The sequence below is a fragment of the Bos indicus genome, chromosome 8, assembly GCF_029378745.1.
Source record: "Bos indicus isolate NIAB-ARS_2022 breed Sahiwal x Tharparkar chromosome 8, NIAB-ARS_B.indTharparkar_mat_pri_1.0, whole genome shotgun sequence".
NCBI lineage: Eukaryota > Metazoa > Chordata > Mammalia > Artiodactyla > Bovidae > Bos > Bos indicus.
This window is the reverse complement of record NC_091767.1, coordinates 100,841,963-100,854,908: the sequence shown is the minus strand read 5'-3', so window position 1 is coordinate 100,854,908 and position 12,946 is coordinate 100,841,963. Positions and strand designations below refer to the sequence as shown.

Below are 12,946 nucleotides of genomic sequence, written 5' to 3'. Positions count from 1 at the left end.
TTTTCCAGGCAAGAATAACGAAGTGGGTTTCCATTTCCTTCTCCAGGGAATCTTCTCAATCCAGGAACCAAACCTGCATCTCCTGAACTGGCAGACGGATTCTTTACCACTGAGCCACCAGCCCCCTACCAACCTTGCAGATACTCTAACCAGGCATCTATTTATTGTCCATGACAGGACTGCATTTTCAGTCCTGTTTTCTCAGTCTTAATGCTTCAGACTGCCTAGAATTCGACCCTGGTGCACCTTTACTATCACGAATATAAAAATCTGGTAAGGCCTAGGGTTCAAGTCCCAGAGTCTCTAACACCATATTCTCAAGGTGTGTGCTCCTCTCTGAATCTTCAGTTCAGTTCAGTTGCTCAGTTTAATCTGACTCTTTGTGACCCCTGGACTGCAGCACAAAAGGCTTCCCTGTCCATCACCAACTCCCAAAGCTTGCTCCAACTCATGTCCACGGAGTTGGTGATGCCATCTAACCAGTTCATCCTCTGTTGTCCCCTTCTCCTCCTGTCTTCAATCTTTCCCAGAATTAGCATCTTTTCAAATGAGTCAGTTCTTCGCATCAGGTGGCCAAAGTACTGGAGTTTCAGCTTCAGCATCAGCCCTTTCAATGAGCATTCAGGACTGATTTCCTTTAGGATGGACTGGTTGGATCTCCTTGCTGTCCAAGGGACTCTCAAGAGTGTTCTCCAACACCACAGTTCAAAAGCATCAATTCTTCAGTGCTCAGCTTTATGGCCCAACTCTCACATCCATATATGACTACTGGACAAACCAAAGCTTTGACTATACAGACCTTTGTCAGTAATGTCATGTCTCTGCTTTTTAATATGCTGTCATAGCTTTTCTTTCAAGGAGCATCTTTTAATTTCATGGCTGCAGTCACCATCTGCAATGGTTTTGGAGCCCAAGAAAATAAGGTCTGAACCTTGAATTCCTTTATTAATTCTTTTATTTATCATTCATCTTGGCTCTTTTTTATTTTTTCTTTCATCTTGGCTCTTAATCATGAGCTTACAGTTTCACTTTCATAAGATTGACTTTTAACCAGTCAACTATAAAATACAAAATGCTGGGCAGCTCTGAAGACTTCATGGGGGCCTTCCCTCTATGGTGTCAGTTGCTGACACACCATCCAGACTAAGGAAGATCTGGAAACTTAAGGGCCACATGAGCCACGGGCACAGCAGACACTGGAAACCTCCTGGAGATCAGGGTAACACTGGTGGCATGCGTCACCACAGGACCAATTTTGACAAATATCACCCAGGTAACATTGGGCTTTCCTGGTGGCTCAGACAGTAAAGACTCTGCCTGCAATGTGGGAGACCCAGGTTTGATCCCTGGGTTGGGAAGACCACCTGGAGAAGGAAATGGCTATCCACTTCAGTATTCTTGCCTGGAGAATTCCATGGACAGAGAAGCCTGGTGGGCTACAGTCCACAGGGGTAGCAAAGAGTCAGACACAACTAAAGGACAAATGTAACACTACACTAATTTTGGGCAAGTTGGTATGAGGCATTACCACTTAGCAAGGAACCAGAGCTTTTGCCCAAATGTCAGCCTGGATAAACTATGGACCTCAGTGAGTGAGTTGATATGGTAAATGCTGTCAAAAAAATTGGAGTTGCTCTTCACATGATGTGGTACACTGGGGCTACTATATTGAGTTCTGGGAAGAGAAAGCTCCCAAAGCAGCCTATCACACTAAAGGCCAAATTCTTTAGCAGAAGAGCTGAGGAGAAGACTAAGGGTGTTGTCCTGGTAGCTCGATGCTACATGGATGGAGGTTCATCAAGTGCCAGCGAGTGCTTTTCAAAAAAAATAAAAAAAGATAAAATACAAAATCCTATAACCTGGAAGTTAGCCATTATTAAAAATTCTGATTTTTTTCTAGAAATTTTCTACATATTTTAGGATAGAAAATCTATATATATAATATGTAGTTACTTTTTTCATAATTCTTTCCCATCTCATTGGTTAATTCTTCATAAAGACAATTTTTATGAGTTATATAATAATCCATCATATCAATGTTACTAATTATTTCTGTATGGAATGTTTATCAAATGATTAATATTTCCTCAGAAGTGAGTCATAAAAGTGACTGAACCAAAGGGTAGAAAAGTTATATCACCAGACAATACATGATTAAAAGTACTTGATTACTCATCTCTGGTCAAATGCTTTTTCTCTAAACCTTTGCAAATTTGATTCATAATAAATAGTGTTATTCTTTAAATGTAATTTACATTGCTAACAAGTGACTTGGAACATTTTTTTCATGTTCATAGCTATTTAAACTTTCTGTCAGTTACTCTGGTCAGCTATCTGTTGAAGTTCTTTGCTTATTTTTCTAACAGACTCAGGGTTCCTTACTGATCTGCATGACGTTTTTATAAATCATGGCTATTGATTATGGCTTTGTCTGTCAAAAACTTTTCCTCCAGTAAGTTATAAATGACTTTTCATCTGGTCCCATCACATCATGGCAAATAGATGGGGAAACAGTGGAAACAGTGGTTGACTTTTATTTTGGGGGGCTCCAAAATCACTGCAGACGGTGACTGCAGCCACGAAATTAAAAGACACTTACCCCTTAGAAGAGAAAGTTATGACCAACCTAGACAGCATATTAAAAAGCAAAGACGTTACTTTGTCAACAAAAGTCTATTTAGTCAAGGCTGTGGTTTTTCCAGTAGTCATGTATGGATGTGAGAGTTGGACTATAAAGAAAGCTGAGTGCCAAAGAACTGATGCTTTTGAACTGTGGTGTTGGAGAAGACTCTTGAGAGTCCCTTGGACTGCAAGGAGATGCAACCAGTCCATCCTAAAGGAAATCAGTCCTGAGTGTTCACTGGAAGGACTGATGCTGAAGCTGAAACTCCAATACTTTGGCCACCTGATGCGAAGGGCTGACTCACTGGAAAAGATGAGAGCTGATGCTGAGAAAAGATTGAGAGCAGGAGGAGAAGGGGACAACAGAGGATGAGATGGTTGGATGGCATCACCGACTCAGTGGACATTAGTTTGAGTAAACTCTGGGAGTTGGTGATGGACAGGGAGGCCTGGCAAGCTGCAGTTCATGGGGTTGCAAAGAGACACAACTGAGCGACTGAACTGAACTGAAATAAATTACACATCTAAATGATACTTCTTTTACATAAGCAGCTTGGGGGGAGAGGCATGTATTTATACCAATGCTGCTAAATTTTTCTCAGAACAGTTTTAGATTCCATTTTCAAAACTACTCTCCCAGATGTTACTTAAACATAAGACAACTGCTTTCCTTTATTCATGTAATCACACTGTAAACAGCCAAGAGGTTGACTTAAACGAAGGGCTAATTGTGGAGAGGGTACTGTCAGTCTATGAGCCCAATGAGCCCAGCAGGTACACGGCTCTGGCCCAAGGTCTGGTCCTGGAGGCCCAGGGCACCCCCTGCACCCGGGACTGTGGTTGGCATCTCCCCAACAACAAGATGGCTTCTAGAGATGACATCTAAGTCTTCATCATCTTCCTGTGAGGGCCAGGCAGTTACTCCTGAGGGGTTCAGCCCTGAACCTCCCTCCACTATCCCAGTTTCTCCATGCATATGTCTCTCCCAACCCAAATTCTAAAGCTGTTTTCCTGACCTTCTTTACTGGCGATTTAACTGAAGAAGGGGGGCTTCTCTGATAGCTGAGTTGGTAAAGAATCTGCCTGCAGTGCAGGAGACCCCAGTTCTATTCCTGGGTCGGGAAGATCTGCTGGAGAAAGGATAGGCTACACACTCCAGTATTCTTGGGCCTCCCTGTGGCTCAGCTGATAAAAGAATCCACCTGCAATGTGGGAAACCTGGGTTCCATCCCTGGGCTGTAAAGACTCCCTGGAGAAGAGAAAGGTTACCCACTCCAGTATTCTGGCCTGGAGAATTCCATGGATATACAGTCCATGGGCTTGGAGAGTCAGACATGACTGAGCAACTTTCACTTTCATTGTAACTGAAGAAGGGGTGCCAGTTAGATCCAAAATTAAAGCTCATGGCAAATAAAAAAAAAAGGAAGATGGACTAGAGAAAAGTGTTGAAGAAGGCTCTTGAGAGTCCCTTGGACTGCAAGGAGATAAAACCAATCAATCCAAAAGGAAATAAACCCTAAATATTCATTGGAAGGACTGATGCTGAAGCTCCAATACTTTGGCCACCTGATGCAAAGAGCCAACTCATTGGAAAAGACCCTGATGCTGGGGAAGATTAAAGGCAAGAGGAAAAGGGGAGGACAGAGGATGAGATGGTTGGATGGCATCATTGACACAAAAGATGAGTCTGAGCAAGCTCCAGGAGATGGTGAAGGACAGGGAAGTTTGGCATACTGCAGTCCGTGGGGTAGCAGAATCGGACAGGAATGAGCAACTGAACAATAAAAAGCAAAGCAAATTATTGCTTTTTCTTAAACTAAAGTATTGATACATAGTGAAAGTGTAAGCATTAGTCACTCAGTTGTGTCCTGCTCTTTGAGATCCCACGGACTGTGGCCCACCAAGCTTCTTTGTCCATGGAATTCTCCAGGCAAAAATGCTGGAGTGGGTAGATTCCCTCCTCGAGGGGATCTTCCTGATGCTGGGATCATACCTGGGTCCCCTGCATTGTAGGTGTAGATTCTTTACTGTCTGAGCCACTGGGGAAGCCCAACTGATGTATAAATAATCATTTATTATAATTTTAAAAAATCTAGTTAAGATTTATTATTAAAGTTTAAGAAAGAGAAGAATAAAGAAAAAATGTAATTCCTCAAAGATAACCAGTATTAACATGCTGCTGCTGCTGCTGCTAAGTCGCTTCAGTCGTGTCCAACTCTGTGCGACCCCATAGACGGCAGTCCACCAGACTCCCCCGTCCCTGGGATTCTCCAGGCAAGAACACTGGAGTGGGCTGCCATTTCCTCCTCCAATGTATGATAGTGAAAAGTGAAAGTGAAGTCGCTCAGTTGTGTCCAACTCTTAGCGACCCCATGGACTGCAGCCCACCAGGCTCCTCTGTCCATGGGATTTTCCAGGCAAGAGTACTGGAGTGGGGTGCCATTGCCTTCTCCAAGTATTAACATGAATGCTCTCCAAATATTAACAGTAAAAACCCATATCTATACATTTAGACATACATATATATGTACGTTTTCTTCTTCTTTTAACAAAACTGAATTATACTAAACATGTTGTCCACTGGATGAATTCCTACTTATTCTTCAAGATTCAATTGTTAATTATGCCCTTGCTCCTATATTTTCCCATTGCTCCTTATACATGCCATCATTATAGTGTACATCCCATTAAAAACACATTTTGTCCTGATTTCTGTATCTATAGCATCCATGGAAACTTGCCCTTCAAATCTCCTCTGGGGCACTTACTTGACAGACCCTGTTGATGCTCATTGACTCCACCACAGCATCACACCAAGGCCACTTCAATAGAGGTGCTCCCAGTCAATGACAAGAATGGCAATTACACTTGGGCCCATTTCTGCGAGGCATAAGACTCTGCTAGATGACTTTGGCAGGGAGGTTCATTTTTGGCTTTACTAAAATCTTCTCAACCTGCACTTCAATCTAAGACTTTTCCTACTCAGCCTTCCTTCCTTCCCTCTCCTGTCACAGGTATCAGACCTGCAGCACCTTCATAGAAACCCCAGCCTCCTCCAGTGCCTGGAATTATTTCCCCCCAGTAAGTCTCTGATGGGGCCAATCTTGGCATCCTTCTCAGAGGACCCAAACTGAGTGTCTCTCCTATCAAAATGAATATTCTAGGAAGGCAAGGCAGAAATTTTCATCATCTATGTTAGCACCTAGCCCACCCAACATTTCACAACCTCTTTCAAATGACTTGGTAGGCAACTGTTTCAATGTCCTTCTCTACTTTTCACCAACTCACCTGGTCTACAGCCTTTGGAGACTTCTTTTTGCAGCAGCCGTGGTAGTCCAGCCCACTTCAGCTGGGAAACCAAATCTAACTTGGAAACTGGAAAGCCTGTTCAGAGAAAATAGAAAATGTCTTTTTGTCTAGAACAAAGACATTCCAACATTCATAGCCTTTAGTTCTTCAGGGAAGAGAAGAAGTTGTCAAAAGTAAACTTCAGTACTGGAATTTGAGGAGAAAATTGGGAAAGGTATGGCCTTGATGACAGCAAAATGATGCTCAACAGTTTCAGTTCAATGGAGCAAAGATACTTTTTTTTAAAGAAAACTCTATATAAAAGTACATTTTTAGGACCCATTTTAAGGTTTAGGCATATGAGTCCTGTAAACTCAGCCAAAACCTTTAATAGCACTTATCTTCTAATGTTAGTGGACAAAAAGATACTCAGTATAGACACTAAATCATGAAGAGAAGATGTCTTTACCCAGAAGTTCTAGGTTCTTATAGTTCTCCAGCAGCACTTCCTTATATATCTCCTTCTGCGAAGGCTCCAGTTTCCTCCACTCTCCTCTGGAAAAGGTGACAGCCACATCTTTGAGTGTCATGGATTCCTAGAACACCAAAGACAGCCTGTGTGCATTGTGTTACTCCCAAACAGATCCTAAGAATCCAGAAAAGTAATAGATGTGATGGTTTTCAAGTCTTTTAAGAATTTGCAAGCAAACTACAAGGTAGATATTATACAACCATAACAAGTGAAATAGAACAAGATTATGATACAATCCCCTCCTTTTCCATTCAGTCCTTGGTGTGAAATGCTATACAAGGATTCTCTGGAATGACTAACATTGATCAAATTTGCCCTAACATGCTGATTTCTAGGATTAACAGAATATATTAAATGAAGAACACAAATTACATTTCCCAATCCTAAAATCTGCAGAATCAATGTAAGTTCTATAAGCTTTAAATTAAACATGGAAGAGTAACATCACTGACTACATTCCAAATTATAATTTCCAGTTGATTCTGAAAAGTTGTTGCTGAACGAAAAGACGCCGGGATTCTTGGCCTCTGGAGAAGAATTCAATCTGGGGCCAGAGACAAGGCTTGATTGCTCAGAGCTTTTCTGTAATAAAGTTTTATTAAAGTATAAAGGAGACAGAGAAAGCTTCTGACATAGGCATCAGAAGGGGACAGAAAGAGTACCCCCTGCTAGTCTTCAGCTGGATGTTATATAGTCACTGCTGCTGCTGCTGCTAAGTCGCTTCAGTTGTGTCCAACTCTATGCAACCCCATAGACGGCCTCCTACCAGGCTCCTCTGTCCCTGGGATTCTCCAGGCAAGAACACTGGAGTGGGTTGCCATTTCCTTCTCCAATGCTAGCAGTCTGTTAATGAAAGAAAGGAATGTCTTAAAACTCAGAATGGCACCAGGCCCCTTATCCATAAGATGCATTTTGGGATAATCTTGGCACCAGATGATTCATCTCGGGCCATAAAATGATTGACTTGAATCTGTAGAAGGGTAGATTACCATACAAATAGTTTCGTTTACATAGATCAGGGGAACAATATCTGAGTATAACATACTGGTTTGTCAAGTAGGTTCTGAGCCATTAGGCAGAACCGACTTGAAGACAGAGTCTGGGGTAAATGCATAGTACATTGACATCGCTTAAGTCAAACATTTCCATAAGAAAAATGCATTGGTTAACTCAAGGTTTGAAAATAGTTAACTTCAGGTGAAACCAGGTGTCATTATGGCAACACTGTATTTTAAGAGAAACCTCCTTTTAAATTTGTATAGAGAAGGAAAAAAATATTGCTAGTTTGTTTCCTCCTGCCGCTTAAGAGAGAGAAAAAGTCTGACGCTTGCACCCTATTTCCTCCATTTGGAGACCCCTGGCCTTCCTGCCTGTTACCCTCTCAATTCTAAGTAGCAATTACTTTCTATCACAATCAAATAAGGATCTGTGTTCAATAACATACACTTACAATTACTCTAAATTATAAACAAGCACAATTAATCATTACAATACACTTTTCATAGCATACTCTATAGCAAGACATTTTGAGAGGCGATACAGCAGCGTGGCTATTAGCACTTGGAGTAGCTTTCCTGTGGCTGCTGTAACAAATTACCATAACTCTGGTGGCTTAAGAAAACAGAAATTTATTTCCCCAAATTCTGGAGACCAGAAGTCTGAAATCCAGATGTTGGTGGAACTGGTCCCTCTGAGGGAGAATCCATTCCTTGCTTCTTCCAGGTTCCTTAGTTGCCAGCATTCCATGGTGTTCCTTGGTTTGCAGCCTTATCATTCCGATCTTCACATCGCTTTCTCCTGTTCCTGTGTTCAAACTCTAAGTACACTGTAATGCCACTGAGGGCACACCCATACAATCCAGAATAATGTCCTCATTTCAAATCCTTATTTTATCACATCTGCAAAGACCTCCCCTCCAGGTCAAGTAACATTCTCAGGTTCCAGAGACAAGGAAGTAGATCTACATCAGGGAGATATGTCCCTGATACCTGTCCACTCAGAGCCATTACCTGGTAATCAGAGCTATTACCAGGCTACGAGAGCACTATTATTTACCACTGCGAATAAGAATCTTTTTTTCCTGAAAATTCTTGGTATACAGAAAACACTGATTTGTAATCAGCTGCTTTTCTCAGCCACTAAATGAATTTCAGTACATGTTCAGTTGATTCTCTGAGGTTTTCCAAAAAGACTACATTATCTGTAAATAATATACATCTTCTTTCATATCTACACTTACCTCACTTGTTTCTTACCACACTGGATTGGCTAAAATATTCAGAAAATACTCATTAATACAGTAAGATGAGACAACCTCATCTTTTTAATGGTATTGTGAGGACTGCTTTTTATTTTGCAACACTATCCAGATGTTTTTTTTTTTTTTGTCATGTTCAGAAAATATAATTCTATTTCCACCTGACCAGTCTTATGAAGAATAATTTCTGGATTTTAGTAAATAATTTTGAGCTTATTAGAGTCAGACTTATAACCAATTCTGATAACTGAAGTAAAATAGCATTTGAAGAATGAGCCCTAAGAATGTGAAGACTGAGAGGAAAAGGAGATGGTCTTAATTAGTCTAGTGTGTTTATAACACCCAGGAGGAGCTCAGTGAGCATGTACTTAAAAATGAAAGGTCTGTAGCCATATATGGTAAGATAATACTAAGTAGACTTACTGTGGTTGTCATTTCACAACATACACAAATATCAAACCATTACATTATATACCTGAAACTAACACAATGCTGGGTGTCAACTAGACCTCAATTTAAAAATTAACTTAAGAATGAAAATTTATGGTTAAAAAAAAAAGAATGAAAACCAGTGAAAGGAAGCTTACCTGGGACTCAGTATTTGGAAGAACAGAAACTGTTTTATCTTCTTCAGGGTTCTCCTCTTGGGAAATAACAGAATCTTGAGAGATTGGTTCTAGGAAGGGGGAAAAAAAACAATGCAGCCTTTCAAATGGGCTCCTCAGACTAAAAATTATTATATATGTCACTCTGGAGAAAAAAATCAGATTAAACAAAGAAAAAGTTTTTCCTACACTCTTAAAACACAGAGGACAGCCACACATACAGTTTCGTACTGAAACCCAAGCTTTCCCCTATTACCCTCTAAAATATTCTTTCAATTCCTAGGCTCACAAAATCTGACTTCCTTCATTCCATATACCTACTACTTTAATGTATTTACTTTTTATAATAATCTTTAAAATATTTATGAGATGTATTAAGGTGGAACAGCATATGTGTAATACCATATAGTAATTTGCTTCTTTCATTTTGCACAAAAGTCACTTGTTGAATGAAAACATTCTTTTGGGGAGTTTACTGTCCTATCTTGAGATGATCTCCCGCACTTCCCCCCTTCACCTATTAATCTCACCTTTCTTTTCTTCAAGCACTTGGGTCAAATCCTCTACTAGGGTCACCACTTCCTCACTACTCTTAGGATGCTGTGATTTGACCCAAATCCTGATCTCCCCAGGCAAGATGGTCAGGAACTGCTCAAACACCAAAAGCTCTAGAATCTGGTCTTTCGTGTGGATGTCTGGTCTCAGCCACTGAACGCAAAGCTCCCATAGCTGATTCAGAGTTTTTCTGGGTCCAGCCTCTTCAGAGTAACAAAACCACCTGAACCTCTGTCTGAAAGACTCTGGGTCAGCAGTGTCTCTTCTCATGAGAGATTCTGGATTCCCAGGAGTCTCCATCCTAAGGACTTTGCTCTGTTCACTTGAGACCAGAGTGTGAGGATCTGGGGAGACAGCTGTCATCTTGTTTAGGCTACTCCTGCTTGCAGTATGTATCACCAACAGAAATCCAGTCTCCTTTAGACTCTGAATGTCAGCACAGTCCACCACCAGGCACTCTCCGGCAAAATACCAAGTGTTCCAAGGATCCACTTTATGGTCCTGCAGAAACCATCAAGAAACATAAGAGATAAATTAAGTGAAACAAATTGTGAATCCTAAAAAACATTGTTCTTGATTTGGTTCTGTTATAGATACACACTGGAGTGGGTTGCCATGGCAACCAGTACTCTTGCCTGGAAAATCCCATGGACGGAGGAGCCTGGTGGGCTGCAGTCCATGAGGTCGCTAAGAGTTGGACACGACTGAGCGACTTCACTTTCATAGATAGACACACACATTCTCAGAGGCGTAGAACTGCCCTGCCCAACTACTATACTAAAAGAATGATTTTCTCTGTAAGTGAAAAGCTGAGAAGTTACTTGAGAGTAAATAAAGGCATGTACCCTCCAAGAAAACAGTTTCTTCAGATACTCCTCATCAGCAAAACGTATCAGAAGAGGCTCACTGTTACAAGAGGCTCCAAACTGACTCCACTCCTGCCCTCTCTTGGTGAATGGCCACACAGTTTCCCACCAGTTGCTTAACTCAGAAACCTGATTTCATATTTGACTCTCAAATTTCTCACACAATCAATAACCAAGTTCTGGTGGCTTTATTTCCTAAGAACCTCTCCATTCTCTCCTACTGAAATTACCTAAGGACAGCCTCCTTCAATTTCAGTCTTACACTGAAGCCTAAGGATTTCTTCTAATATGCAAAATACGGTCTTGTAATTCCCCAACTGTCTCAACACAAAATTCAAACGCAAAAGTCACGCATGATGATCTTGAAACCCTGTCGGTATGACCTCACCTTCCGCTGCAGCTGCCCCTAATGGACACTGCAGCCGTAAAGAGGTATCTCTCCATTTCCAGCAACTCTACCCGCTTCTGCCTTTGCACTAGAGTCATTCATTCCCTCCCCTTGGAATGCTGACATTTTTTCCTCTACCAAACTTGTTCATTCTTTAAAACCCGACTCCACTGCCACCTCTTGTATGAGGCTTTCTCCGATCCCCAAGTACTCTTCTGCGCAGTCTGCCCTGTGTTGCATGCGTTCTCACTCCATAAATAACTAACCATCAACAACCATCTGGAACCAGGGACTATGGATTCAGACGCGAACGGGTCAGACGGGACCCCCACCCTCACAAAGCACTCAAGAAATGACAATACAGTCTTAGATGTCTTAGATGGGCTACACTGCGACAAGTGAGGACACTCTCCTCCAGCTACAACGGCAGTTAATTACCCACCTCTGAGGGGCACAGAGTGCCGCACACACTATGCATGACGTCATTTATTCCTCTGCCAAATATTAAGCGCCCACCACGTACCTAGAGCCGCTCTGGGCAACTGGGACTCTGCAGTGGCTAAGACACTCGTCCCGATCTCCAGGGAGTTTACAATAAAGGCTCCGTGAAAATGTGACGCAGGCAGAAAGAAGTTCTCAAAAGAGGAGGAGGGGGGATCTGCCCCACGGGGTGCGTTCGGCAACGTCTGAAGACGTTTTGGTTATCACGACTAGGGAGGAGGGATGCTACTGGTACCTAATGAGTGGAGCCGGGGATGCTGCTAAACATTCCGCAGTACTCGGTACAGCCCCCCTTACCCTCACGCACACACAATAACTTTTCCCGCCCAAAATACCAAAGTAGCGAAGTTGCAAGACCATGGGCTCAGGGAAGGGATGGAGGAAAGCTCCATCCAGGAGCGCACTTATCTCCGGCAGAAGCTGCAATTTTGGAAGTGCACAGCGAGACTGCCCTCGGCCCCCACCCCGCCCCAGGTACGCCCTTGGAACTGGCAACCTGGCCTCGGCCCCCACACTAGGGGCCAGGGGCAACCGCTACCTGCGTCAAGACCCGCAGCCAGGACCAACGCCACCGCAATGAGCTTCTAGAAACTGGTCCTGCAGGAGCTGCGCGCGCAAGGCGGCGGGGAGCTGAATGCGCCTGCGCACTGGCGCAGAACTACGATTCCCGGGATGCGCTTGTCCAGCTTTGCTAAAGGTCTGTGGTTTCCATAGGCTCCCACCCCGGCCTGTTGCGCATGGTCTTTGGGAAGTGCTGGTGGTCTCAGCTGCGGAATTATTGCTGCGCCAGAGGCCTAAAGGCCTAGAGTCATCTCAGGTTTTCAGATCTATGATGTTCTGTTTCCTTGGTAACCTCAAAGCATTCTTCCCCTCTTCCTTCCTTACCTTTCCCTGAAATCCAGGCTGCAAAACCCCCACCGCAGAAGTATATTAGCAACGCATTCAATACAAGTCATAATGCCGCAACTTGAATTAAACAAATATCAAATGTATTACTTTTACACCTGCCACCATGATTGTCCAAACCGCCCATCATGTCTCGCCTGGATTATTGCAATGGCGTCTTGATTTCACTTTTCTTCTTTTGTCTCTTCACATAGCAACCAGAGAGATGCTTAAAATATGAAAACAGCTTATGAACTTCCTCTGCTGAAAACCCTGAAAAGGTTTCCCATTTCACCCAGGGCAGAAATTCTAATTTTTACAGTGACCTACTAGGCTGATGGAATTTGGCCACTGATAAACTCCCTGACCTCTTCCTCTACTTGTGTGTTGTCACAGTAACCGCCTCGCTATCCCTCTCCCTCCAACCTGCCTGGTACTTAGGGCTGA

At 42.6% G+C, this 12,946-nt stretch overlaps 1 protein-coding gene across 1 annotated transcript in view; it reads right to left on the bottom strand.

Annotated features, from left to right (window-relative positions):
- The window catches only part of ZNF483 (zinc finger protein 483), a 28,924-nt gene extending 16,296 nt beyond the window's left edge, over positions 1 to 12,628 (bottom strand). The window contains exons 1-6 of the mRNA XM_070794182.1: positions 12,611 to 12,628; positions 12,153 to 12,272; positions 9,835 to 10,360; positions 9,287 to 9,375; positions 6,380 to 6,506; positions 5,911 to 6,006 (exon numbers count right to left, since the gene is read on the bottom strand). Of these exons, the coding sequence (XP_070650283.1) occupies positions 5,911 to 6,006; positions 6,380 to 6,506; positions 9,287 to 9,375; positions 9,835 to 10,360; positions 12,153 to 12,272; positions 12,611 to 12,628 (976 nt within the window). The remainder of the gene's footprint in view (positions 1 to 5,910; positions 6,007 to 6,379; positions 6,507 to 9,286; positions 9,376 to 9,834; positions 10,361 to 12,152; positions 12,273 to 12,610) is intronic.
- Positions 12,629 to 12,946: the final 318 nt, after the last annotated feature.